Source organism: Mirounga leonina, unplaced genomic scaffold, assembly GCF_011800145.1.
Source record: "Mirounga leonina isolate KUSES-001 unplaced genomic scaffold, KU_Mleo_1.0 Mir_104, whole genome shotgun sequence".
NCBI lineage: Eukaryota > Metazoa > Chordata > Mammalia > Carnivora > Phocidae > Mirounga > Mirounga leonina.
In genome coordinates, this window is record NW_023270231.1 from 1,175,959 (window position 1) to 1,199,647 (window position 23,689).

Consider the following 23,689-nt stretch of genomic DNA (forward strand, 5'->3'; position numbering starts at 1 on the left):
TTCCTTCCTTCCTTCCTTCCTTCCTTCCTTCCTTCCTTCCTTCCTTCTTTGATAGTAGCCATCCAAAGGGGTGTGAGGTGAACAAATGTATCATTTGAATACAGCTCTAGGAAAAATATTTCAAGTCCTCAAAAGAACAAACCCTTTGGACACTGAGCAGCCTGGAATCTTCCTTTTTATACAGAAACAACTAACAAATTGTTCTGAAACGTATCAGATCTAATCTCATTAAACATATTCTGCTTTGTGGATCAACCTCCAACTCCATCACTCCACATTTTAGGTTGTTTACTTATTTTTTTTTTATTTTTATTTTTTTAAGATTTTATTTATTTATTTGAGAGAGAGAGAATGAGAGAGCACATGAGAGGGGGGAGGGTCAGAGGGAGAAGCAGACTCCCTGACAAGCAGGGCGCCTGATGCGAGACTCAATCCAGGGACTCCAGGATCATGACCCGAGCCGAAGGCAGCCGCTTAACCAACTGAGCCACCCAGGCGCCCCTAGGTTGTTTACTTATTAAAAGATAGTTACTAGTTTTGCCACACTGCGGCAGGTCAACTGAGGCTACTTGCTTTCTCCTCAAAAACCAGGCTACCTCCAAACAGTCTCTCTTCAACGTCCTCCAGCTGTTTATCTCCTTCTTCCTTGGTTCCCCATCGCAGCCCTCACTTCTTGAATGAGGGGTTCTCCAGTGTGCCAGCTTTTTCCAGCCCTGCTCCAACCTCGTCCCCTCAGCCCTGCCCCTCAGAGGCCCCGAAATTCTCCTGACTTAACTCACATGCTGGGTCCCAGGTTCCCTCGGATCCTTGTCCCCAGCTTGAGGCCCTCTGTTAACTTGCAGCAGGACCTGCTCAGGGAGGCCCGTGTGTGTGCGTGTGTGCGTGCAGTACCCCAAACTACCATTCCCTTCACAGTCTTGGTTCCCACTTGTGCCTCTCCCCACACCCCGTATCCTCCTTTTGTAGAGCTACATTCTTTCGGTCACAGCCTGCCCCCCCCACGGCAGTCAGCCTCTCATCTGGACCTTCTGAAGCAGCAGCAGGCTGTTAACAATGCTTGCAGAAACACCAGCTAAGTCACCATGCTGCTCCAGCCGAAGGGCTTAATTTTGCCTTAATGCTGGCCTTAGACACCGACTCCCTCATGAAATAGGACTCTGCTACACCATGTTATCATTTTTAAAAATTGAGTTAAATTTAACCCCAAATCCTGTTCAGGTTTTGTTTTGTTTTTTTTTTAAAGGTTTTACTTATTTATCTGAGAGAGAGGATGGGAGACAGAGAGAGAGCACATGAGAGGGGGGAGGGTCAGAGGGAGAAGCAGACTCCCCGCCGAGCAGGGAGCCCGATGCGGGACTCGATCCCGGGACTCCAGGATCATGACCCGAGCCGAAGGCAGTCGCTTAACCAACTGGGCCACCCAGGCGCCCCCTGTTCAGGTTTTAAGTGTACAGTTGAATGAGGATTTGGGTGTTTTTTTTTTTTTTTTTTTTAAGGTTTTATTTCTAAGTAATCTCTACATCCAAAGCAGGGCCTGAATCCCAACCCTGAGATCAAGAGTCACATGCTCCACCTACCATGCCAGCTAGGCACCCCCAGTTCAATGAGTTTTGACAAATGTGAACCCCCGTGAATTGTAAGATTTTGGTACACAATCAGCTAATTTAGAGAAATCACAAGATTCCATAGAACTGTTGGAAGGAGTATGGGGTTTGGAGTCAAGAGACCTGGTTACCTGGTCAAGCCTCTGCCATGAACCAGCTGTGTGACTTTGGGCAAGTACCTTCCCTTCTCTGAGCCTCTGTTTCTGATCTGTACAGTAAGACCGATTCTAGGGGGCTTCTTCCCGCTGTAGGCCCACTGACATGACAGGTGTTGAAAGAGGTCACACCAGACTTCCTGAAATTATGGAGAGCTGCTGTGTCCTGCCTACATTTGCAAAGTGAGTGCACCCCACCTGGATCCTTCCGATCAGATTCCGGAAGAAGAGAAACTGAAGAAATAATAATTACAACAATAAACAAAGATGTCAGAAATCTGCCAAACCGAGCCCTGCATCCTGTAGGAATGTACCAAATGCTTATAAATAAATCCTTCTCAAATTTGTTTGCTCCAGTGCATTAATGAAGGAAGATTCTGAAGGGATTAGCTTCAAATTCACAACAAGTATCAAAAACACACTGTTTGCCAAATAGGTTGAGTTTAGCCAATTTTGCTGTTTGGGAGCTGATGTGCCTTGCTAAAAGACAAAAGTGCTCTCCAACAACATTAGACAAATCCCTCACATCCACAGAGCATTTTTTCACTTCCCAAAGCCTTCGTATTTATTTCTCATTTGACCTATACATCAGTTCTACGACAGGAAGCAGGACAAGGATTATTCTCTTTCCCTTTCTCAGGTGAGGTCCCGAAGCCTGGAAAAGTAAATACAGTAAATATTCTCATAATTACCAGCAAGCCCACCCCTCTGGATTCCCAGCCCTGTGTCTTTCGACTGGGCCCCGCTGTCTCTTTTGCAAACAAATCTACCAATCCCAAGAACAGAGTCCAAGAAGATCTAAAAACAATAATAACAAGGAGAACTCTCATAGGTAGTAGTTAATAAAAACAGACATGTATCGCCTTTAATGCTTGTATCGCCATAATCGCATTAATGCTTGTAATTTTCCCAACAGCCCAACGAGGGTTCTCCCTATTTTGCAGAAGATGAATGGAGGCACAGAGACAGTTCATGGCTTGCTCAAGCTCACACAGCAAGGAGGTGCCAGAGCGGGGATTCTTCCCGGGCCCGTCAGGCCCAGACTTTTGCCCCTAATGCTACACTGCCTCATGTTCCACCATGCTGCTGAAAGGGCTTCCTAAAACTATTCATTGGTGAGATGAGCGGCCCTAAGAGTCAGTGAGGGCCCTGTTCCCAGCACTTCAAGTGGAATCTGGGTGATCATGATCACTACTGAGCAAGGTTTAGAGGGCAGTTACTTTTAAGGCAGATGGCCAGGCCAAGCGTCCTGGAGGGTCCCTTCTACCCAGAGATTATAGGATTTGTTGAACACTCCCAAAGAGTCCAGTCTTTCCTATCACGACAGTGACAAGTCTTCTTGGCCCTTGAGTTTTCAGACTGAACATCCTCTCCCACTTGGCTGTGCAGGGATCATCCTGGAAATCTGACAGCATTGTTCCCAGCCCAGGGACTGGGGAGGAGGGACAGCAAACATGAAATTACAGGGTGTCTGCCGCCTGATTAAAGCAGCGCGCCGTGTGCAGCGCTGTGGTAAATGCAGCATACCAGACTCACTCCTGGGCCCAGGGCCCAGATATTAGTCACAGAACCACCGTCAGAACTGCAGAGGTTCTCAGCAGCACCTCATTCAAGCACTGCTTTTCACACGTGGGGAGACAGCGGCCCAGAGAGGGGAAGCGACTTGCCAGAGGCCACATAGCATTCGTTCAACCAAACTTTAAGTGCCTACCGTGTGAAGCACTCTACTTGGGACTGGGAATTCAGGGTGAACAAAACAGCCACAAGCTCCAGTCCCATGGAGTTTATACATTATTGGAGAAAATGGGCAAAAGGAGATAAGCACATAAAGTCAGAGATTGTGATCTGTGGTATGAAGAACATGGAGTACTCCAGCCAAGTCGATCTAGGGCGGTCTCTCTGAGAAGGGGGTGCAGCTTAAACTGAGGCTTGAAGGATGGGAAGTGTATGGTGTTTGTGTGTGTGTGTTGGGGGCCACATGGTCTAGGCCATGGGAATTGTGCCCTAGAGCCCCCAGGCTGGGGAGAGCTCCATGTGTTTGAGAAGCTGGTGCAGGGCAAGGGCAGGGTAGGGGAGCAGAGAGGAGGAGTCAGAGGTGGATGGAGTCTGGAGCACATGGGGTCTTGTGGGCTGAGGTGACAGGTCTGGAGTTTATTCCTGTTGTGTTACAGAGTCGCCGGAGGGTCTCTTGCAGGAGAGTGGCAGGCATGCCGGAACATTTCCTGCTTTTCTTGGTTGAGGGGCCCCCCGGGAGCCCCATCACCCTAGAGGCTGGCAGAAAACACATCAGGCATTGCTACTCACACAAAATGAGCCTGGCTATTCCTCATCTTTATCTACTGATCTCTATGCACTTTATCCACATTAAGTAATGAGGCCACTCACATTATTTGAGGTTCTCTCTTCCTACCATGTGTTGCAGATCTAGAAACTCAAGTGCTGTGGGACCCTGTGGGAGTTGGCAAACCTCTCTGATCTAGTGACTGTTGCTGGGACACATAGTCAGGCATCTTCATCAGCTTGCCATGGCCTTTTCCCACCTCATTCCTGTGACCAGCACTCATCCTCTTTGTCAGAGAGGTATGAAATGTGAGAAACTGGGGCACCTGGATGCCTGGGTGGCTCAGTTGGTTAAGCGTCTGCCTTCAGCTCGGGTCATGATCTCAGGGTCCTGGGATGGAGCCCTGAATCGGGCTCCCGCTCAGCGGGGAGTCTGCTTCTCCCTCTCCCTCTACCTGCTGCTCCCCCTGCTTGTGCTCTCTCTCTCTTTCAAATAAATCAATAAAATGTTAGAAACTGCCAGGATACGAAGAACCTTCCTGAACATTCAGACTTCTTTTTTTAAATGGAAAACTAAAGTCAAGAGAAGAAAAGAGACTTTTCTTGTTTCCATAGGAAGTAGCAGCAGAGCCAGAGCGGGGAGGCAGACCTCTTCCTACATCCCTTTGTCTATACCACTCCCAGAAAGGGAGTCAGTGTTTCTCAAAGGGAGTTCCACAAATACCCAGCTCAGATCTGCTCTGTATTATATGAGTTTGGGGAATGTTCTCTTTCTGAGAGATTCACCATGAATGGTAAAAACCCCGAGCTATCCCACAGCAAAACGTTTATTTTACATTGCTTAAACCCAATGTCTTCCCAAATGGTTTGGTGACAGATTCCATCCTGGTAGACTACCTATTCACATTCTGGAGAATTTACCTTGGGAAGTGCCACCCTAAACAACAACAACAACAACAACAACAAAAGCCTGTTACAGACCCTGCCATTATCCTTATTATTCTTGCTATTATCACCGAGGGCAGGAGCCCTAGTTCATACTTCGGCTCATGTGATCACATCTCTTTCCAGGTGCCTTGCATGGTGCTGAGTACTCAGGGATGATGACACAGATCAATTCATCAACAAACACTGACAATGCGTATTGACTCTGGACCTCCTGAGTCACATGGCCTCATCTGAAATAAGGGGCAGCTTATTTCTTTTCTCTTCTTGACTAAGGGAAAAGCCTGGGGAAGCGCTGCCAAGGAAACTCATCATCCCTGAAAGTCCCCAAATGCTAAAGTAATCTGCCCTACCTCATACCCTCCCTTCCATTCTGGACAAAGCCCACTCCCTAATTCTAAGTTTTAGCTCATGTACAGCCACCTGCAGGAAGGCTTCCCTGATTACCTCTCCCCTGCCCTTCTGGCCTGTGCTCATCTTTAGTCTCCAGAACTTGTCTATACCATGTGTTGTGTGACTGGCGCCATATGAGCCTATGCTCATGAGGGTAGTTGGCTGCTTGGCTATGAGTAACAAACACCAGAGGAGGGCTTAGGCCTGACCCTCACAAGTGTGTGCTAGGCCCATCTAATCACACTTAAATTCAGTTAAAAAAAATACTGTGTGGGCCAAACAAAACACGCCTGTGGGCTGAAATTGGCCAGAAGGCTGATAGCTTGCGACAGCTAGAATATGACCCGGAGAGGGAAGGTTTGCTTTTGGAATAGCGGTCCGGGAGCTGCCATCAGCTAGCATCAGGGTTCCAGATAAACACCTCATCTTTCTGAGAGTTGGTTTCCTCATCTCTAGATTAGGGTATCATTTGTTCTTCGTTTTGTGTGTGGGATTCGAAGAGTGTTTCTCTTGATTCTGTGCCAATGATAATAATAGCAAACGTTTATTCAGTGTGTACTATTTGTCAGGCACTGTTCTAAGCACTTTGTGTGCATTTACTCACTTAATCCTCACAATAACCCTAACGGTCAGTGCTGTTATCATCTCCATTTTACAGATGAGAAAACCGACACAGAGAGAGGCAAAGGAACTTTCTCAAAGGCATAATGAATTTTCTCAGGCAAGTATTTTCCTTTCACGATTTTATAGATGGAGACAGTAAAGCTCAGATAAGTGAAGTAACTTGCATAACATCACACAGCTAGGAAGTAGGCAAACCTGAATCTGAACCTAACTCTTTTGACCTCAAACCCTTTACCCTTTTTACCTGTGCTATAGGTAAAGGACAGGCAAGTGGTCTGTGATGAGAACACTGCTAGTGTAGGGAGTTTTGTTCCCTGGGACAGAGAACATGTCTTGTCCTTTATTGTTTCCACTCTAGTCCCCAGGTCAGGGTCCTTTTGTTCTGGGAGCTCAGTACTTGTGACTGATGACAGTCATGTTGCCAGGAAAATTGCCTTCTGCCTTCGTTTTGGCTGCTAATTTCCACCTCTCTCCATGAACTTGGATGTTTCCAGACCCTGGAATGATTGAACATAGTTGTCTGAGTTTGTCAGACTGGTGGAGCAGGGGGTGGAGGGTTGCATTTCAAAGTGTGCTGTGTCTCCTGTGGGGTGGTAGAAGGGTCTGGAATGGGAGGGGTATGACCTGGGTTCTCACCTTGATTCTGTTGCCCCGGCATCCTGGAGCAATTAACTGAACTGGGAGCCTCAGTTCTTCAGCTGCCAACTGGGGATCATCACATCTGTCCTTCTCCATGAAAGTCCTTTGGGAAATGCAATATAGCACAAACAGAATGTGGGCAGCTGTGAAGTAAGGCAAACCGTAGGTGCTCACTAGATGACACAACTTACTGTGGGAAGGGAATTTGCAATGATGTGGAGACAGTGCTCATAATACAGTGTTAAGGTGGGGAAACAAAAAATAAAACTGCTGAATGTGCAATATGATCTCAATTATGTAAAACATACATAGAAAAAAGACTAGAAGAAAATACACCAACATGTTGCCAGTGATTTCCCCTGGGCTGTGGGCTTATATGTGGGTTTTGCTTTGCTAGACTTAAAAATATTTTCTGTTTGTTAAAGTTAGCACATTGTATTTTCATATTTTATCATTTAAAAGTACATATATATTTATGTATAATTAATATATTTATTACATACAATATATATTAAGTATATATAAAATTTAGCACTTGGCCCTTGACAGTGTCACTCTAGGTACCAAACATTGATGTGATCAGGAGTGATCCTGTAGTCATTCATTCATTCATTCATTTCTTTTCCCAGAAAATACATTGAGGGCCTGCTGTGCATTAGGCACCACTGATGAGTGCAATAAGGGACACTAAGAAGAATGGGTTGCAATCCCTACCCTCAAGAAACCTTACAATCTCGACGGAGAATAAGGCATACTCATAAGTAACCATAATTAAGGGCAGAAAGAAAGTAAAAAATACCATATGCTTTAGGGAAATTGCCACTAGGAGTTAAGAGTGGGGAGAAATCTATTCTAGCTGTGGAAATTAAGTAAGATTTTGTGAAGAAGTTGGCATTTTGTGCTGAGCCTTGAAGGACAAGTAGAATTCTGGACAAGTGGAAATGGAATGACATTACTGGCAATAATACATGTAATGAAAGGTAATATTTACTTACCACATACTATGTGCAGCCACTGTGCTATTAAATTACACACATTAACTCCTTTAAAGATCACTGAAGCTCTACGAGATAAGTAGTTTATTATCATCTCCAATTTACAAATGGGTAAACTGAGGCTTAGAGAGAAGTTAAATATTTGCTCAAAGGCACCAGATGGTCCAGCTGGGATTCGTACTCAGGACCTCGCTCTGAACAGGAACCTCACAGTGAGAGGAATTCCATGAATTGAGGCATGAAAGCATGGGGCCCACAGGGTGAGACCCGGAGCTTCCTGAAGGCAGGAAACCTGTGTATCTTGCTCACTTGTCTAAGTCCAGGGCCTGGGCAGTACCTGGCACATCGTGGATGCTTAATATTTGTTGAAGGAAAGAAACAGCGAGTGATCCCCTGCTGCTGGAATATAGGGTGTGGTAGAAGTGGCAGGACAGGGTGGGGTGTGAGTAGGGAGATTTTAAGCAGAGGCAGGGCTCATCAAAGTCCAGGAAAGAGTCAGAGAACTGGCTCAGGCAGTGTGGTAGGCTGCACTGCAGCGGGGAGAAGTTAGTGGGCAAGCTCATCCTGTGAGACCATTTGAGAAGTGCAGGCATGCCAGGGAGGGGAGCAGGGCTGGGGGAAGAGGATAGTACCGAAGAGAAAGAGGCTGGGATGAGGCCCGTCTCTAACTCAAAATGGTGAATGTGTTAGAAGTTAAATTCTCTGTCTGACCACCTTCATTACAAACCCATTCTCCTCTTTTCCTAACCCCCTGGAGAGGCTGGGCTGCCTCTGAGCCTACTTCCTCATCTGTAAAATGGGGATAATCATACTTACACAAAAGTGTTGCTCTGGGGGTTAACCAGATCTTACGGGAACAATTAGTACTCCACCATCCTCACCCCACTGAACTATTACTGTTTGCACTGACTTCACAAGAAGAGGTCTAGGCTGAGCCTCCTCTCACGAACTGAAATAAATTGCTTGGCATGTGCCAAAGAACCCAAGAGTTTTCAGAGTTTGGAATAACACTCCCCGGCTGGCACAGTTCGTATTGGCCAAGGCCCCTCCCTTGCTGACCCCACCCACTCCCCCATGTCTGCCTAGAGGCCTCCTGCCCAGGAGCCCCTGATAACAGAAGATAAGTTATACAGCCCAAGTTCTTCCAGAAACACAAGTTCCTTTGGAAAATCAAACTGAAAGAGGAGTAAAACTGGACCCTTTACCTGTGCTCCCCACAAAAGAATGAAGTTTCATGGAAACTGTAGCTTTCACATCCATAAACCACATTGGCAGGTACTATGCTTCGCATTTTGTGGATAGACAAACGGAAGCCTGGGAAGGCAGAGAGGCTGCCCAAAGTCATTCGGCAAAGCCGGTGATGGGCTGTAGTTTATCTATCAGGTCTCCCTGCTCTCCGGGGTCCCTTGGTCCCTGGGGTGACTTTCTCTGTCTCTCTTCAGGAAGTTGTCAGCACTGGGGGCAAACAAAGCACGTAATTAAATACAAATAGGTATGTGGACCCACTTGACAATTTTTAAGTTTGATTTTCTCACTCTGTGTCTCTGTTTTTAAACACATGTGTGTTGAAGCCCTGGGCACCACGCAAGTTAGTTTGATCCCTGTCACTTTCTGCCCAAAGTAAATCTTGTCTTACCTCTTTTTTAGCCTGGGGTCACATACTGCTTAATTACTTTCCCTTCTCCCTGCTGTTGGAGTTTGCTTTTTAGGGAGACAAGATTCAACATTTTTAGCATCTTTCCCAGGCCCGTGTATTTGATGGTTTTTGTGTAATTACTTGTGGATTTAGCAATGGGAGGAAGAGAGGCAGGCCTTACAGTGTGGTGTGGGTAAGAACAAGGCCTAGGAAGTTACACTGCCCTTAAACAGGTCACTCTGATATTTAGCTGCTGCCTGTGACCCCAGGCACCCACCTTACTTTCTTTTTTAAAGATTTATTTATTTATTTTAAAGAGAGAGCACGAGCGGGAGGGGGAGAAGGAGGAGAAGAGAGAATCTCAAGCAGACTCCGCGCTGGGTGGGAGCCTGACACAGGGCTCAATCTCACAACCCTGAGATCATGACCCTGAGATCACTACCTGAGCCAAAAGCAAGAGTCGGACGCTTAACCCACTGAGCCACCCAGGCACCCCAACCCACCTTACTTTCTTTTCTGAATTTCAGTGACCTTTTGTGATTGAAGAGTACAGCCACAGGGCCTCGCCATGCCAGGCACACAGTAGGGACTCAGTAGATATTTGTGGCAAGAATTAATACCTATCTCTTTGGGTTATTGTGCGAATTAAATGAGATAATGTCAAATATTTCTCATAGAACCTAGCATATAGTAGCTACTCAATAAAAGCAGCTACTCTTAACTGGTTTTGATCATTATTAATATTTAGAACTGAATATAGAATGCCACAGTGGGTCAGGAATTTTAAAGACCTGAACTCAAATCCCGATTCCATCATTTTATGTAGAAAAATCTACTGGATTTAGGATCAAGAAATTCAGGGGTGAGACCTGGCTCTGCCCTGAACTAGCTGTGTGACCTTGGTTAAGTAACTTCACTTCTCTGAACCTCACTGTCCTCATCTGCAAAACAAGGAAATTGAGTAATTGTTAAGATTCCTTTTTCTAGCTCTAACAGCCTCAGTTTAAGAGGTAGTCTTTTCTTTTACTGTCTCTGGCCCCAATTTGCCCATCTGTAAAATGGCACACTGGTGGTTAGGAGCCCCTTTCTGGGACAGAGCAGGCCCCGGGGAGATCCCAGTGTCCCTCCAGCCTCCAAACAGCAAGCTCAGAGGTGCTTGTTCAGCTCAGGCTGACTGCTGGGTAGTGTGAACAGGTTACTCATCCACAGAGTCCTGGTCCCCTCACAAGTTGCATGGGGGCACCTCTACCTTCTATCTCCAGTTACAGGAATATGGAACAGAATGACCAACAATGACCCTAATGGCCCTTATTAACAAAGTTTGGAGAGGGCTTAGTGTGAATTACCTCTTCAGGAAATACTCATCAGTAAGTACGATAAAAAATAGTGCATTTGAATGGCAAGGTGCAATGATTTACCTTCTGATTAAGGGCATATATAATGCAATTATGAAGAATCCTGCTTAAATTCATTGAGATTCCTGTAATCATTACCTTTCTTGGTACCTCTTTTGAGGCACTGGCCTCCATCTCTCTAATTTACACAGCACTTTGACTAACACTGTCTCACTTGACTCCTTACAAAAGCTGAGAGGGTAGAAGCAAGTCAGGCATAATTTACTCCCATTTCACCACCAGGAAAGGGTACCCAGGGAAGAGGGGAATGCTGACCAAGGTGCAGAGGCTGAGTTGCAAGTTAGGGAAGAGCTGGGACTAGACATCAGATAGCCCGGATGTCCCCAACAGTGCCTCTCCCCAGTAGTCATGGTTACAACCACTCTACAACCAACCTTGTCCCCTGGGGCAGTTCCAAGAGGCTATTCAATAAGCCTCCTCCCATATCCAGCCCATCGAGTGTTCTAATTCTTGCCTTGGAGATGGCCAACATCCCAGGCTCTTCGGTCTGGAGCAGGTGGGATCACAGCCCGTCAGAGAGGCCAGGAATTCTCCAAATGAAGTGTAGGACCGGCTAATCGGTTAAGCCCAAGGGGGCTTCTTAGACAGGCAGGTTTCTACGTCCCATCCCAGACATACTTAATTAATTCTAAAACATTTGGAATCTGCATTCAAAGTTTCCCTCATCATCCAAACTAAAGTAGCCGATCGAGTCTAACCTACCACTGTAGTAGTTATTGTCTTCATAGATACTAGACAAGCACTTGTTTACCACTTTGTCTTTCTCCACCTTAGAGTGTAAATTCCATGACGATAGAGACCTTGTTAGCCTGATTGATTGCCAAACCCCGTTTTCTAGACCCTGCAGGCCCCCACAGTACGAGGTTAATAAGAATTTATTGAATGTGCACCCAAGTTTGAAATCACTGTCCGACACAACAACCGGTTCATTTTACAATAGAGAAACTGAGGCCCACGGAGGAGACGACTGCTGCAGTTGGTAAGGAGCAGGGCCAGCGCCAGGATAAAATCTCAGATCGCCGAGTCCCAATCCTGCATCGGTTTCACTCCGCCCAAAGCAATTCTTTAGAAAAAACGAAATGCACTTGAAAGAAAAAACATTTCCTGCCTATGAACACTCGGTTTCGGGGGCTTGGCCGGGCGGAGGGCTGTTGGTAATTCGCCTCCCACTTTGAAGGCACCCTTGTCCCCAAGAGTTAACGGCCTGCCTTCGGGCGGGCCGGGGGTTCGAACCCAACTCCCGGCAGTGTCGCGGCCGAGGCCCGCGGGGAGGAGCCAAGCATGGCCCGCGGAGGTGAGGGCGGCTCGCCCAAGGTCACCAAGGCGGCGCTCAGAGGGGCCAGGCCCAGGGGGCGCCAGGGAGCCGGCAGCATCGGTACGTCCTCGAGGTGGATGGGTACCCCTATCCTTCACTCTGTAAATCAGGGGTGACATTAATGGCTCCTTCTCCCGAATTTGGCGTACCCAACCTAAAGAGCGCGAGCAGGCCCGGTCGGCCGCGTGGCCCGCTCCCATGTGCTCCACCTGCGGACGCTCTGACGCGCTGGCCCTTTAAGACACCTCCCCCTCTTCACCCACCCATCTCTCCTGCCCCCCTCATTGCCCTCCCTCCCGAATTGCATCAGGCACGTGCTCGCCCCCGTCCGGTCAGAGCACCCCTCACCCCCCAACCCGGGAGGTGCTCCGAGGAATCGGAGGCGAGGGGCGGGGCGGGGCGAGGGGCGGGGCCGCGAGTCTGTGCGCGCGCGCTCCCGCCGCCTTCGCCCGCCCGCGCGTCGCCAAGGGCCGGCCTCGGCGGGCGCGTCCCCGCTGCGCCGTCCCCTCCCCTCGCTCGCCGCGTCGCGAGGCGCGCGCCCGCCCGCCGCCTGCCGCGGATCGCGTGGTCGCCTCGGCTCGCCGCGCCTCTCCCCCGTCCGTCCATATTGCTGCAGCCCCCGAGCCGGGAAGCCCGGGCCGCCCCGGCGGCGGGGGGGAGGGAGGGACGGGACGAGAAGCCTGCCAGGCTCGGGGTGGGGGCGCCTTGCGAGGAACGGGCGGGGGGGGACGCGCGCCGAGGAGGCCTGGACCGCAGAGTGGGGGGCCTTCCTACCCCCCCCCCGCCCCGCCAGCGGGCCTCGGATCTACGGCGGCTGCATCCCACCGCGAGCGGGGCCGCGCCTAGCGTGAACCTCGACCCTTCTCCGCAGGGACTGGGGCCCAGCGCCCCGGAGGAAGGCGTCGCGGGTGCCCTGAAAGCCAAGTTCGAGGCGGGGGAGGCAGCCTCGGGCGCGCCCGGCTTCTCCGGGGGGGCGGGCGCGCAGATGGCCACTCAGGTGGAGCCGCTGCTGCCGGGGGGCGCCCCCCTCTTGCAGGCCGAAGAGCACGGGGGTCTAGTGAGGAAGAAGCCGCCGCCGCCGCCGCCCGAGGGCAAGGGCGAGCCCGGGGCGAACGACGTCGGAGGGGGGGAGCCGGACGGCGGCGCCCGGAGACCTCGGCCGCCCTGCGCCAAGCCACACAAGGAGGGCACCGGGCAGCTGGAGCGCGAGAGCCCGCGGCCGCCGCAGCCGCCGGGCGCCGAGGGCCTGGCGGTCAGCGACGGGGAGGAGGGCGGCGGCGGTGAGCCGGGCGCTGGCGGAGGATCGGCGGGAGCTGCGGGCGCCGGGCGCCGAGACTTCGTGGAGGCCCCTCCGCCCAAGGTGAACCCGTGGACTAAGAACGCGCTGCCGCCGGTCCTGGCCACGGTGAACGGACAGTCCCCTCCAGGTGGGTGTCCCTGCTTGCTCTCCTGGGTCCGGGGACCTCTTCCGGGGACTTGGGCGTCCCCTCCCCCAGCGGCCTTCAGGGCCCGGGGGTCCGCCACTGGTCGTGGTGACTCGGGATTTTTTTTTTTTTTTTTTTTTTTACCTCCTGGCTAATTTGGGTCGCCGTTCCCTCTCTCTCACACTCGGGAAGCCGCCCCTGCCCGAGGGCCCAGCCCCCGGAGCCCATGGCCACCGCCTGGGCCTCAGCGGTTAGTGGGCAACGGCGTGGTCCGGGCCTACCTCGCCAAGAGAGGGTGGGCGCTGGTTTTGGTGAAAAGAGCCCACCCCCCCTCCCGCGTGTTGGTGTCGAAGACGGTTTCTAGCCTAACCCTTTCTCGGGAAGCCCCTCTTCCCACTCCGCCCCACGTTCCCCGTTTCGGTAGCGTTGCGATCGTCCCCATGTTGTAAATGTTTAATGAGCATATGTCATGGGCAGCGAAGCGCCGGGTGATGAGTTCATACCGACCACACGGATTCGGGCTTTAAAAGTTAACAAGTTTTGTTCTCTGGTAGATGATATTAGGTGGTAGAATCGCCATTGGCGACGGGTTGAGGGGTCGGTTACGGGGAGAATGATAAGAGGAAACCCAACGTGTAATTGAATTCGGTGGTTTCCCTTCCCGATCCCGGGGACCTTCCGCCTCGAGAGGGAGCCGGATGGCGAGTGTGCGGGGATCCAGTTAGGGGTTGGCGGAAAATGTGAGGCGAGGAAGGGGGCATGCGGCGACGCGAGGGGCGTGTGGCGGCGGGGGAGGGAGTGGCCGGGCTGGGCGGGCGTGTGACAGTTGGGCGCCATGCGCCGCGCCGCCGGCCCGCGGGCTGCTCGCGGCCGCTGGGCCTCTGCGTTCGGCGCCCGCCGCCGCGCTCGGGGTGGAAGGCGGGTGCGGGCCGGCGGCGCGGCGCGGCGCGGCGCGGCCCGGAGTGTGCGTGTGCGCGAATGTGAGTGCGCGGCCCCCCTTCCCGGCATTCCTCCGCAGCCGGGACAACGTGGTGCCTCCCCGCGCGGGGAGCGGCATGTGACCGCCGGCCGGCGCTCCTCGCGCCCTCCCTCTCCCTGCTCGGATTTTCGGTCCTGTGGACCCGGTCCCTTGGGAGATGCCAGCGGAGCCGTGTCAGCGTGGGGGAAAGGCGGTGAGGAATATGGAGGCTCGTCTCGGCCGCCCTTTGCCGAGACTAGATCGTCGGTTGGGTGGGGGGCGCGCCCTGCCGCCTTTCTTGGCCGGCGCGTAGAGGCACAGCGGCTCTGTTCTCGGTCTTTTCTAAGTGGACCAGTATCAAAACCCGCTTGTAGCTAGAATGTTGGGCCTGTGGCCGTAGCCCTAGTGCTTTAGCAAAACTCCCCTTCTGCAGTCGCTGGTTGAGGCTGACTGGTTTAAACCACCAAAATGGGGAAAGTTGAAGAGGGAGCTTAATGTCTTCCCTTTCGAGGGATTAGGATCACTCGTAGTCCAAGGGAAACCAGAGCAGCCAATTCTGGAAATAGCATGTTGCAATTTTTATTTCTTTTAAGGTTGCTTCATTTGGAGGAGGGGACTTTTGGGGTTTACTAATAATACCTCAGACCGTGTTCCCCTTCCCCCCTTTCCCTTCCAGAACCCTCTTATGCAAAGGGCAGTGCGGAAACCTCCATTTTCTTGCATATCCCTCCTGATCCACCCACAGAGGGAGGGAAAGCAACTTTAAGACACTCTTTGGTCCTTCCCCCCTCTTTAAACTCAAAGGGGTATAATCATCCCCAAGAGAGAGCACTTCTCAGAAGTTTAAATGGGGCTACTCCTGCTGTTGCTTAGCTAATGGTGAACCTGCCTTGTGGGTTTTAAATCAGCCATGACATCAGGTGGTATTGGGTGCCTGAGCTGGCGTTTTGTGCAAGTGCAGGGGCCCTTGATAGGGTGCGTCACTGGGGTTATTGATCGTGGGAAGAAGACAGCTTGGCTGGCATCTCACCTTCCCTGGAATGGAGAAGCCAACTTGCTTTAAGTGCCCAAAGCAAAATTCTGAGTCTGGTAGTTTTGCTCTGTTCTTGTTTTTCTGGAATCTTAAGGCAAGAAAGTGTCTTGTCTACTCATTGGTTTTTGAACCTTTGGACTAGTTTTTGACAGACTAACTCTGAATTAATCCAGTAGTTTCTCTGTTTAAGTCTGTTGTTAGGGCTTGGATGCTTTTCGAGGGAGAATTCTGTGACTTGTCTGTCTGGTAAGGTTGAGATAGTGGCCCTTTTTTGGAGAGTCTACATGGACTGCTAAGGCCGTTTTTCAGCCCTGATTTTATTTGCAGCTTGGACAAGTTTAAATGTGACATCAATGGAGTGACAGTGTGGTCTTGGGAATTTTTGTGTTCTGTGATGCATATGTTTTTGGGAGTCTACAGAAATGAGTGCCTCATAAGCAAGCTAAAAGCTTTCCAGAGTTTGCTGCAAATGCCTATTTTTAGCCTTCCTTTTGGCTCTGATGCTAGTGGCTTAGTGCTTTAAGGGACACATGCAGTAACTAGTAATAAAAGGTATTTTTCTATATCCCCCCCCATTTTTGTGGGGTTCTCTATTCTGGTTTAAGCTTCCACATCTTAACATTGGTAGTTTTTATTTTAAGTCAGGATTTGCATTTGGCTTTTTGTATATCTCTCCCCTAGAATATTTTGAAGACTTTTACATTTTTTTCCTTATTCTAGCCACAATTCTTGTGAGTATGAGAGAAGCAGGATGGGAAACGTTCTGGGGTTAAAACTGCATTGACTCAAATGCCAGCCCTACCACTTGCTAGTTGTGCCTCCTTGGGCAAGTTACTTACCCATTCTTTGTCTCAGCTTCTCCGTTTGTATAATAGGGATTAAATTATGATTTATCTGCTTATGGGGTTGTTGTGAGCATTCATTGTGGTGATAGCCCAGTGCCTGGCATGTGGTAGCTGTTCTCCCAGTCTGGGAGACTGTGGGACTTTCCAGGACTTTTTCTGGGTCTTCTTTTTCTCCACCTGTATGATGAGGGGGGTAGAGAATGCAGTACTTTCCTTTTCTGGTATTGTGTCAGTACTCCATGAAATATATGGGATCCATCTCCTTAAAAATGGAGTTTTGCTTATCCACAGACTGGAAGGGCATATTGTGTATAATCTTAAAGGTTGCTGACCCAAGGAATTGGCTATTTTTGCTTTGGAATGTGGTGTGATGAATGTTTTAAAAATAAATTTTAATTTGTTTATTTGCGTTTTATAAAAACTGCCTTTGGTAGAGTGCACATGTGCTCTCAGGGCTGTGGGGAAAGACCATAACTGAACTAAGTTTGCTGTGGCTAGTGCACGTGCAGTGGGTTGAGATCTGAGAATGTATCATCACCACAAGCTTCTGCCCACCCCAGCAGGGGGAATCAGTGGGTTGGTTGTGTGGGACTTCTAACTTCACGTAAGAAGAAAATAAAGCAGTGGTGTAGTCTCCTTGACTTTATTTTTTTTAAAAGACTTTTTAAATTTATTTTTCGGGGGGAGGCACAAGCAGGGGGAACAGCAGGCAGAGGGAGGAGCAGGGAGCCTGACGTGGGGCTCCATCCCAGGATCCTGGGATCATGAACTGAGCCGAAGGCAGACGCTTAACCCACTGAGCCACCCAGGCGTCCTAGTGTTCTTGACTTTAAAGGGAAATCTGGCCAGGATCTCAGACTTGAGCATTTGTGTTCTGGGCATCACTTTTTTGTGTGTTCTTTTGAAGTGCAGCTAACTGATGGCACAAAATAAAGAAGAGGTAAAAATCTCAGCTAACCCAGGGCAATCCCAGGGATCCTCCACCCCACTGAACTGGCCCCAAATAAATCTCTACTCTCTTTCTCTATTTTCCTTCCTAGGTTTAGGCCCTTTCCCAGGCTCCTCCCAGTTGCACTAGGGTGGGACATCTGTATGGATCTGGGGTATCAGTTTTCAGTCTAGCATCAGAGCTACATCCGACTGTTGCCTTTTCCTTCCCCACCATAAGTGGACTGTGGAAGCAACAGCCTTGGAATCCTACAGTCTGCAGTTTTGAGTCCCAGCTTTACTGTTTTTGCTGCTACTGCTGCTTTTTTTTTTTTTTTAATTGAGGTAAAATTGACTATTAGTTTGAGATCTGCAACGTGATGTTTCAATATTTGTATATATTGAGCTTTGCTTCTAACTTGCTGTTCAGTCTTGGGTGAATTACTCAGCCTCTCTGATCCACCATTTTTTCATCCTCAAAATGAGAATAATGATAGTTACTATTTTTTTTATTTTTATTTTATTTTTTTAAAAAGATTTTATTTATTTATTTGACAGAGACGCGAGAGAGGGAACACAAGCAGGGGGAGTGGGAGAGGGAGAAGCAGGCCTCCCGCAGAGCAGGGAGCCCGATGTGGGGCTCCATCTCAGGACCCTGGGATCATGACCTGAGCCGAAGGCAGACGCTTAACGACTGAGCCATCCAGGCGCCCTGATAGTTACTATTTCTAAAGGTTGTGAGAATTAAAGAAGATAACATTTATAAAGCCCTTAGCATAGTGCCAGGCACAGACCATCTAATAGGTGCTACCTATCCAGTATTTGCTATTTTAAAAATTTTGTAATAAATGATCACCATTATTAAGCATGTTCATTCCACTTCTGATTCTGTTGGTGAGCAGCTTTGTGAATACCAGCAACCCCCATTCTTCCTCTGCCTCTGTTTCTTCATCTGAAAATGAGGAATCCGATTAGGTCTAAATGTCTTCAAAGTGTTTTTAGTATCCAAAAAAAAAGTTTTTCAATACCCCCCCCACACACACACACACAAAAGAAAGAAACCAAAATAGAGCTTTTTATATGTGTTTGTTTCTGTTTGCCATAGCGGTTAAGAACTCAGTTTTGTTTTGTTTTTTAAGATTTTAGTTTATTTCTTTGTCAGAGAGAGAGAGAGAGTGAGCACAAGTGGGGGAAGCAGCAGAGGGAGAGGGAGAAGCAGGCTCCCCACTGAGCAGGGAGCCCGATGTGGGACTCGATCCCAGGACCCTGGGATCATGACCTGAGCCGAAGGCAGACGCTTAACGACTGAGCCGCCCAGGCGTCCCAAGAACTCAGTTTTGAATCCAAGTTCTGTAAGGGCTAGAGAGACTTCTGGCTTTAGGAACCTAGGCAGATTGCTTGGGGTGCATATCAGATACTGTGGAGCAAGCAAACATTATGTGCCTTGCAGTGCTGAGATAGAAAGTACACAGCACTGCCTGTGAAAATTTCCCCCCGCCAAAGAATTGAACCCAAACCTAATAGAGCCCTAGATCTGTGGACATGGAGGAACAAGTTTTTGGACCTTGAGGTAGCAGTCCTCTAGTTTCTGAATGTGAGAAACTCTGCAGGACAAATTATCAATAAATGACATTTTTTAAAAAAGAATTGAGACATCAGTCAAATGCATTGTGTGGATCTTGATTCGAACCAATTTCAAGAAGACATTTTGGTGACAACTGAGGAAATCTGATTCCTTTAGATTTATTAAGGAATTACTTGTCAAGAGTGATGAGCTCCATACTGTTGATATAGTGCACCCTCAGCTAAGAACTGCTAGGTTAGCCTCCATAAATGAGGCTTTAAAGCTGTTTTCCTGCAGTTTAAATTACTTTTTTCCCCTTCTAAAGAAAGCACACAATTAGGACCCTCTGAAAGGGTGGTGGGGGGAGGCTGACTGCCCCCTCAACTTAAGTGTGGGGTGTCTGGGTTTTATACTTCCTGGGGAAGAGAGTGCCTGCTAGGAAGGGAGAGGTATGCCCATTCAGGCTGGGGGTAGGGGGTGGTCTCTGCAGTCTGAAACCCTGAACCTCCTGAGGGGTGGAGTCTCTTGGCTGACCCACCCCCTGTCTGCAGTGGGCCTAGGCTAGAGTACGCATTTTAAAGCTGTTACTCAGCACTCAGTTCCCTCCCAGAGGGAGGCGGGTAGAGAGAGGAGGAGGAGCGGGCCTGAAACCACAAAAACCTCTTTAAAATGGAGAGCTTGGCAGATGGGAGTGCCCCTGTTTGCACAATCCAAGACAAGCTCACAAAGGGGGTAATGAGGGTGCTGGGGCCTTGAGAGGGCTCACAGGTGCCTCAGTCTGGGCTCACAAACATCCCTGGCTGGTCCAGAGTTACCTGGTGGAGTGGTCAGGAGAGAGGATGGCCTTACCTTGCTGGAGGTTCATGAGAGGAAGTAAGTTTTGATACCTGGCTAATGAAAGCATAGGAGACAGCGGGATGAGGGAGCAGAGGGATACGTGGTGATAGGATTTAAATCAGAACATGGGTAGAGTACCTCTCTCTGCTCTCACTTGGTGACTTAGCTTGCCTAACCTCTGTTTTTCTTAGGCACAGAATGGGACTAATCCCTGTGCTGAGGTTGTTTGAGGATCAAATTAATTTGAGTATGGGGTAGCCCCGTTCATTAGTTAAAAATGTCCCACACAGGTGTAAGTGGTTTATGTTCCAGAAGATGCATCCCAAAGCCAGATTATTCATGACTTTCCTAAGTGAGGATGGATAATCAGGAGTTAGCTTAATTTTCACGTAGCACTATTTGCAGAAGTTACCAGGGCCATTTGGCCAACTTACGTGGCAGATAGCCTAGGATGTCTCCCTGAGGGATTTTCTGAGAATCACAGGGACAGTCTTGACTTGGCATCTTTCTTTTGGCTGCACCTTTGGACTAGCAAAGCCATAGGTGTGGGATGTGAGGAGTGTAGGCCTTTATTGAAGAATTTTGTAAAGCCAGTCATATAAAGCCATACATACAGTCATGTGTAGTGAGGGGCTTCACCATCTCAGTATGAGGTACTATTAGTAAACCCAGCTGACCCCCCTCCATCAGAGGCCTTGTTTAGAGGGCACTTAGTTTTTTGGTTTGTTGTTTTAAGATTTTATTTATTTGAGAGAGAGCAAGAGTGAGAGTGAGAGAGTACAAGCGGTGGTGGGTGGGGGGGAACAGCGGAGGGAGAGGGAGAAACAAACAGGCTCCTCCTTGAGCAGGGAGCCCTATGCAGGGCCCCTCACCCTGGGATCATCACCTGAGCCAAAGGCAGACACCTGTAATAATAATCTTCCATACTTGTGATAACCACCTTACCCTCCAGACATGCATTCCAGTAACTCGAGGTAGCCTTTTCTCTGCTTTAAAATGAAGTTGCAAGCTTCTCAGAGGAGCTGAAGTCCCACTGTGGCCAGGAGCCATCTGGATAAATGGTCCACCTGGGCTCTGTATGACTTTCGCTCTCCTTTTCACATATACCAGCTTATTTAAGTTCCTGGTGATCCCAAGATATGTAATAGTGATACCATAGTTACCACTTATTGGATATTTGGTGTGTTCTAGCCCATGTAATCTGCTAAGCAGGTGGTCTTTTTACCCTGCTTCACAGATGGGAAAAGTGAGACTCAGAAATTAGTAAGCAACTATCCTAATTGCTTGGACAAGAGTCTTGGGTCATCCTTGTCACTTTACATATAATTTACTAGTACATTGTTTTGGCTCCTAAAAAGTCTGTCCGAAGTTAAAGACTTTTTACCACCTCCTCTTTTGTCAGCCTAATCCACACACCATTGCTTCTCACCTGGATTGCTGAAGCAACCTTCTACCTGGTTTCCTGTCACTCTTTCCTCAAGATCCTCTCATGGCTTCTCATTGTGGAATAAAATCCCAAATCCTTAGAGTATTCTCTAATCTACCCTTGATATGGCTCCCCACATCACCCATTCCCCCCAAGCTCTAACCTTCTCTATCACCACTTTTCCCATCCAACAGCATTGGTCTTTGCTTTTCCTAGAGTATGTTGTGTACTCTCTGTTTCAGGGGTTCGGTTTTTCCCCAGATGCTTTTTCCCCAGATAGCCACATGGCTCACACTGTCATTTTGTTCAGGTTCCTGTTCAGATAATTAGTAAATGAATGGATAAATCTCATACTTTGACAGCATCACACAGCACATTTTGAGTTCGGCATAGAAAATACCACAGTGAATAACAAAAATCTTTTTTGGGAAGGAGTACATGCACTCACAATCCAGTAGGGAAGGTGCTGTGTAAGAAAGGGATGGGATTCTCTGGGAGTGTAGCAGGGGTACCCAACTCAAATCTAGGTCAGAGAATTCTTTCTGGAGAAAGCAACGGCTAACTCCCTTGAAATGGGAAGGATGGGTAGGAGTTATTTGAGAAAAAGCCTGGAAAGAGAGCTCATGCTTGGTGGAGCGAAGGCCCTAGGGTTCAGGGAATTGAGTAAATTCCCTGTGGCTGTTGTGTAGATGACTTAGATAAATTGTGATTTTAACTGGAAGGCATAGAGAAGCCATTAAAGATTTTAAATGAGAGAATGGCATGGTAAGATATTTTTCTTTTTAAAGATTATTCTGGCCGCATGAGAACCTCTTAAGAGTAGATGGTTTGGGGTTTCCTGTCTGATCCTTTGGGGCAAGGTTCCCAGATTACAAAAGGGAGCAGATTTCCAAGTCATTCCTGAAGTGTTGGGCAATTATCAGCTGTCATCCTTTAGGCATAGGGAGCGGCTCCAGTTTATGAGATTTCTCTGACCTTTCAGAAGGCCACATTAGCTGGAATGTATCTCAGTTGCCGGAAGAAGCCAGTTTCTGATGGACTGGCCTGAGCTGAGCTCATGCTTGAGCTTAGAGCCACCAGCCTGCTTCACCCTAATGTGGCAGCACAGGCCTGAAAGAGGAAGCCCTGGAAGTAGCAGGGAACGGGGCTGGCGTGGCAACTCCCACCTCCACCAGGGGAGGCACCCCTGTGGCAGGACTTCATGGGCTCACGTAGGCTGCCTGCCATCAGCCCCTCCGCAGCTTGGCTTTGTTGGCTTTTCCGCAGATGGCCGCATGCACAAGGTTTCCTTCCATCAGAGCCACCTCCCCTCAGCTTAATTCAGCTCATTTTACACTTGTGCTGGGAGTAGTGGGGCTGCATTTGCCCATGGATAGAAAGCTATAGTAAGTCCCTGAGAATGTGGGGCTATAATCAGGCTCACCCAGCCCAGTGCCCAGTTGTCAACTCTGTCCCCACTGCTGTGCTCTCTTCCCTTCTTTTATTTATTTATTTTTAAAGATTTTATTTATTCACTTGACAGAGACAGAGAGAGGGAACACAAGCAGGGGGAGAGGGAGAGGGAGAAGCAGGCTTCTTGAGGAGCAGGGAGCCCGATGTGGGGCTTGATCCCAGGACCCTGGGATCATGACCTGAGCCGAAGGCAGACGCCCAACGACTGAGCCACCCAGGTGCCCCTCCTCCCTTTTTTTAAAGATTTATTTATTTATTTTAGAGAGAGGGCAGGGGAGGGGCAGAGAGAGAGTCTTAAGCACACTCCCCGATGAGTGCAGAGCCGCCATGGGGTTTGATCCCATGACCCCGAGATCAGGACCTGAGCTGAAACCAGAAGTGGACGCTCAACCAACTGCGCCACTGAGGCACGCCTCTCCCTTTTTGAGAGGATGGAGTATTTAGAGCTGGAAGGGACCCCAGAGGTCACTGAATCTAAACTCCTGTTAACAGTTTAGGTACTTCAGGCCTAGAAAGGGAATAGGGAGTTGCTCAGGATCACAGTTCAAAGAAAGGCTGAGACTTGAACCCAGTCCTCTTGGTTTCCACTCCAGTTCTATTTTCACTCCACCGCTGGAGGCAGAAGTAGAATGGGGTGGTTGAACAGGGACTTTGGAGTCAGTCGAGCATAGTTTGACTTAGCACTAGCCACTTAGCAACTGAGTGCCTTTGGACAGGTTGGTAACCTCTAGGCTCCAGTAAATGGAGTTTTATCTAGAGTACTCACTCACGCATTGGAGTCCCTGTTGAAAATGAGGTAGATGAACATGAGAGCTTGGCCAGAGCCTGGCAAATAATAAGTGACAGTTCTGAGAGTGTTAAGGACTTAGTTTTGACCTGTGTCTTCATTTGCTAACAGAGGTCAGGTGCCAAAGCCAGCCTTTCTCTGTCTTCCTGGATCCTCTGCCCCTTGATCCCTTCTGTTTGGTTCTGAGCATAGATAGTAAGGCAGCCCATGGTGCTTCCTAGAGCTAGCTCTTCAGACCCTGTCTTGGGTGTCAGGCAACTGTAGAGTAGTGGGGGACTTAAGGAGTCATGGGGGCTGTAATCCTGCAACGAGAAGCCCACATTGTGGTGCTTAGGAGTGCACTAGTAGTAGAATATCAGTGAGAAATGGACTCAGGTGCTTTGAAGTGAAACCCTCTTACTCCATCTTTGATGTCTTTCTCCAGCTTTGGGTTTA

The 23,689-nt window shown here is 49.0% G+C and overlaps 1 protein-coding gene and 1 long non-coding RNA gene across 5 annotated transcripts in view; both read left to right on the forward strand.

Annotated features, from left to right (window-relative positions):
• Positions 1 to 6,271, forward strand: part of LOC118015859 — a 37,349-nt gene extending 31,078 nt beyond the window's left edge. Inside the window, exon 4 of the long non-coding RNA XR_004680713.1 lies at positions 6,036 to 6,271. This is a non-coding gene — a long non-coding RNA (uncharacterized LOC118015859). The remainder of the gene's footprint in view (positions 1 to 6,035) is intronic.
• A 6,358-nt stretch (positions 6,272 to 12,629) lies between these two features.
• Positions 12,630 to 23,689, forward strand: part of LARP1 (La ribonucleoprotein 1, translational regulator) — a 51,855-nt gene continuing 40,795 nt past the window's right edge. For 2 of the 4 annotated variants that reach the window (XM_035012796.1, XM_035012805.1), the window contains exon 1: positions 12,631 to 13,428. In XM_035012796.1, the coding sequence (XP_034868687.1) occupies positions 12,987 to 13,428 (442 nt within the window). In that variant the 5' untranslated portion in view covers positions 12,631 to 12,986. Of the gene's footprint in view, positions 13,429 to 14,578; positions 14,598 to 23,689 lie in introns of those variants that run through there. The other 2 variants (XM_035012785.1, XM_035012816.1) reach the window with 2 other exon arrangements.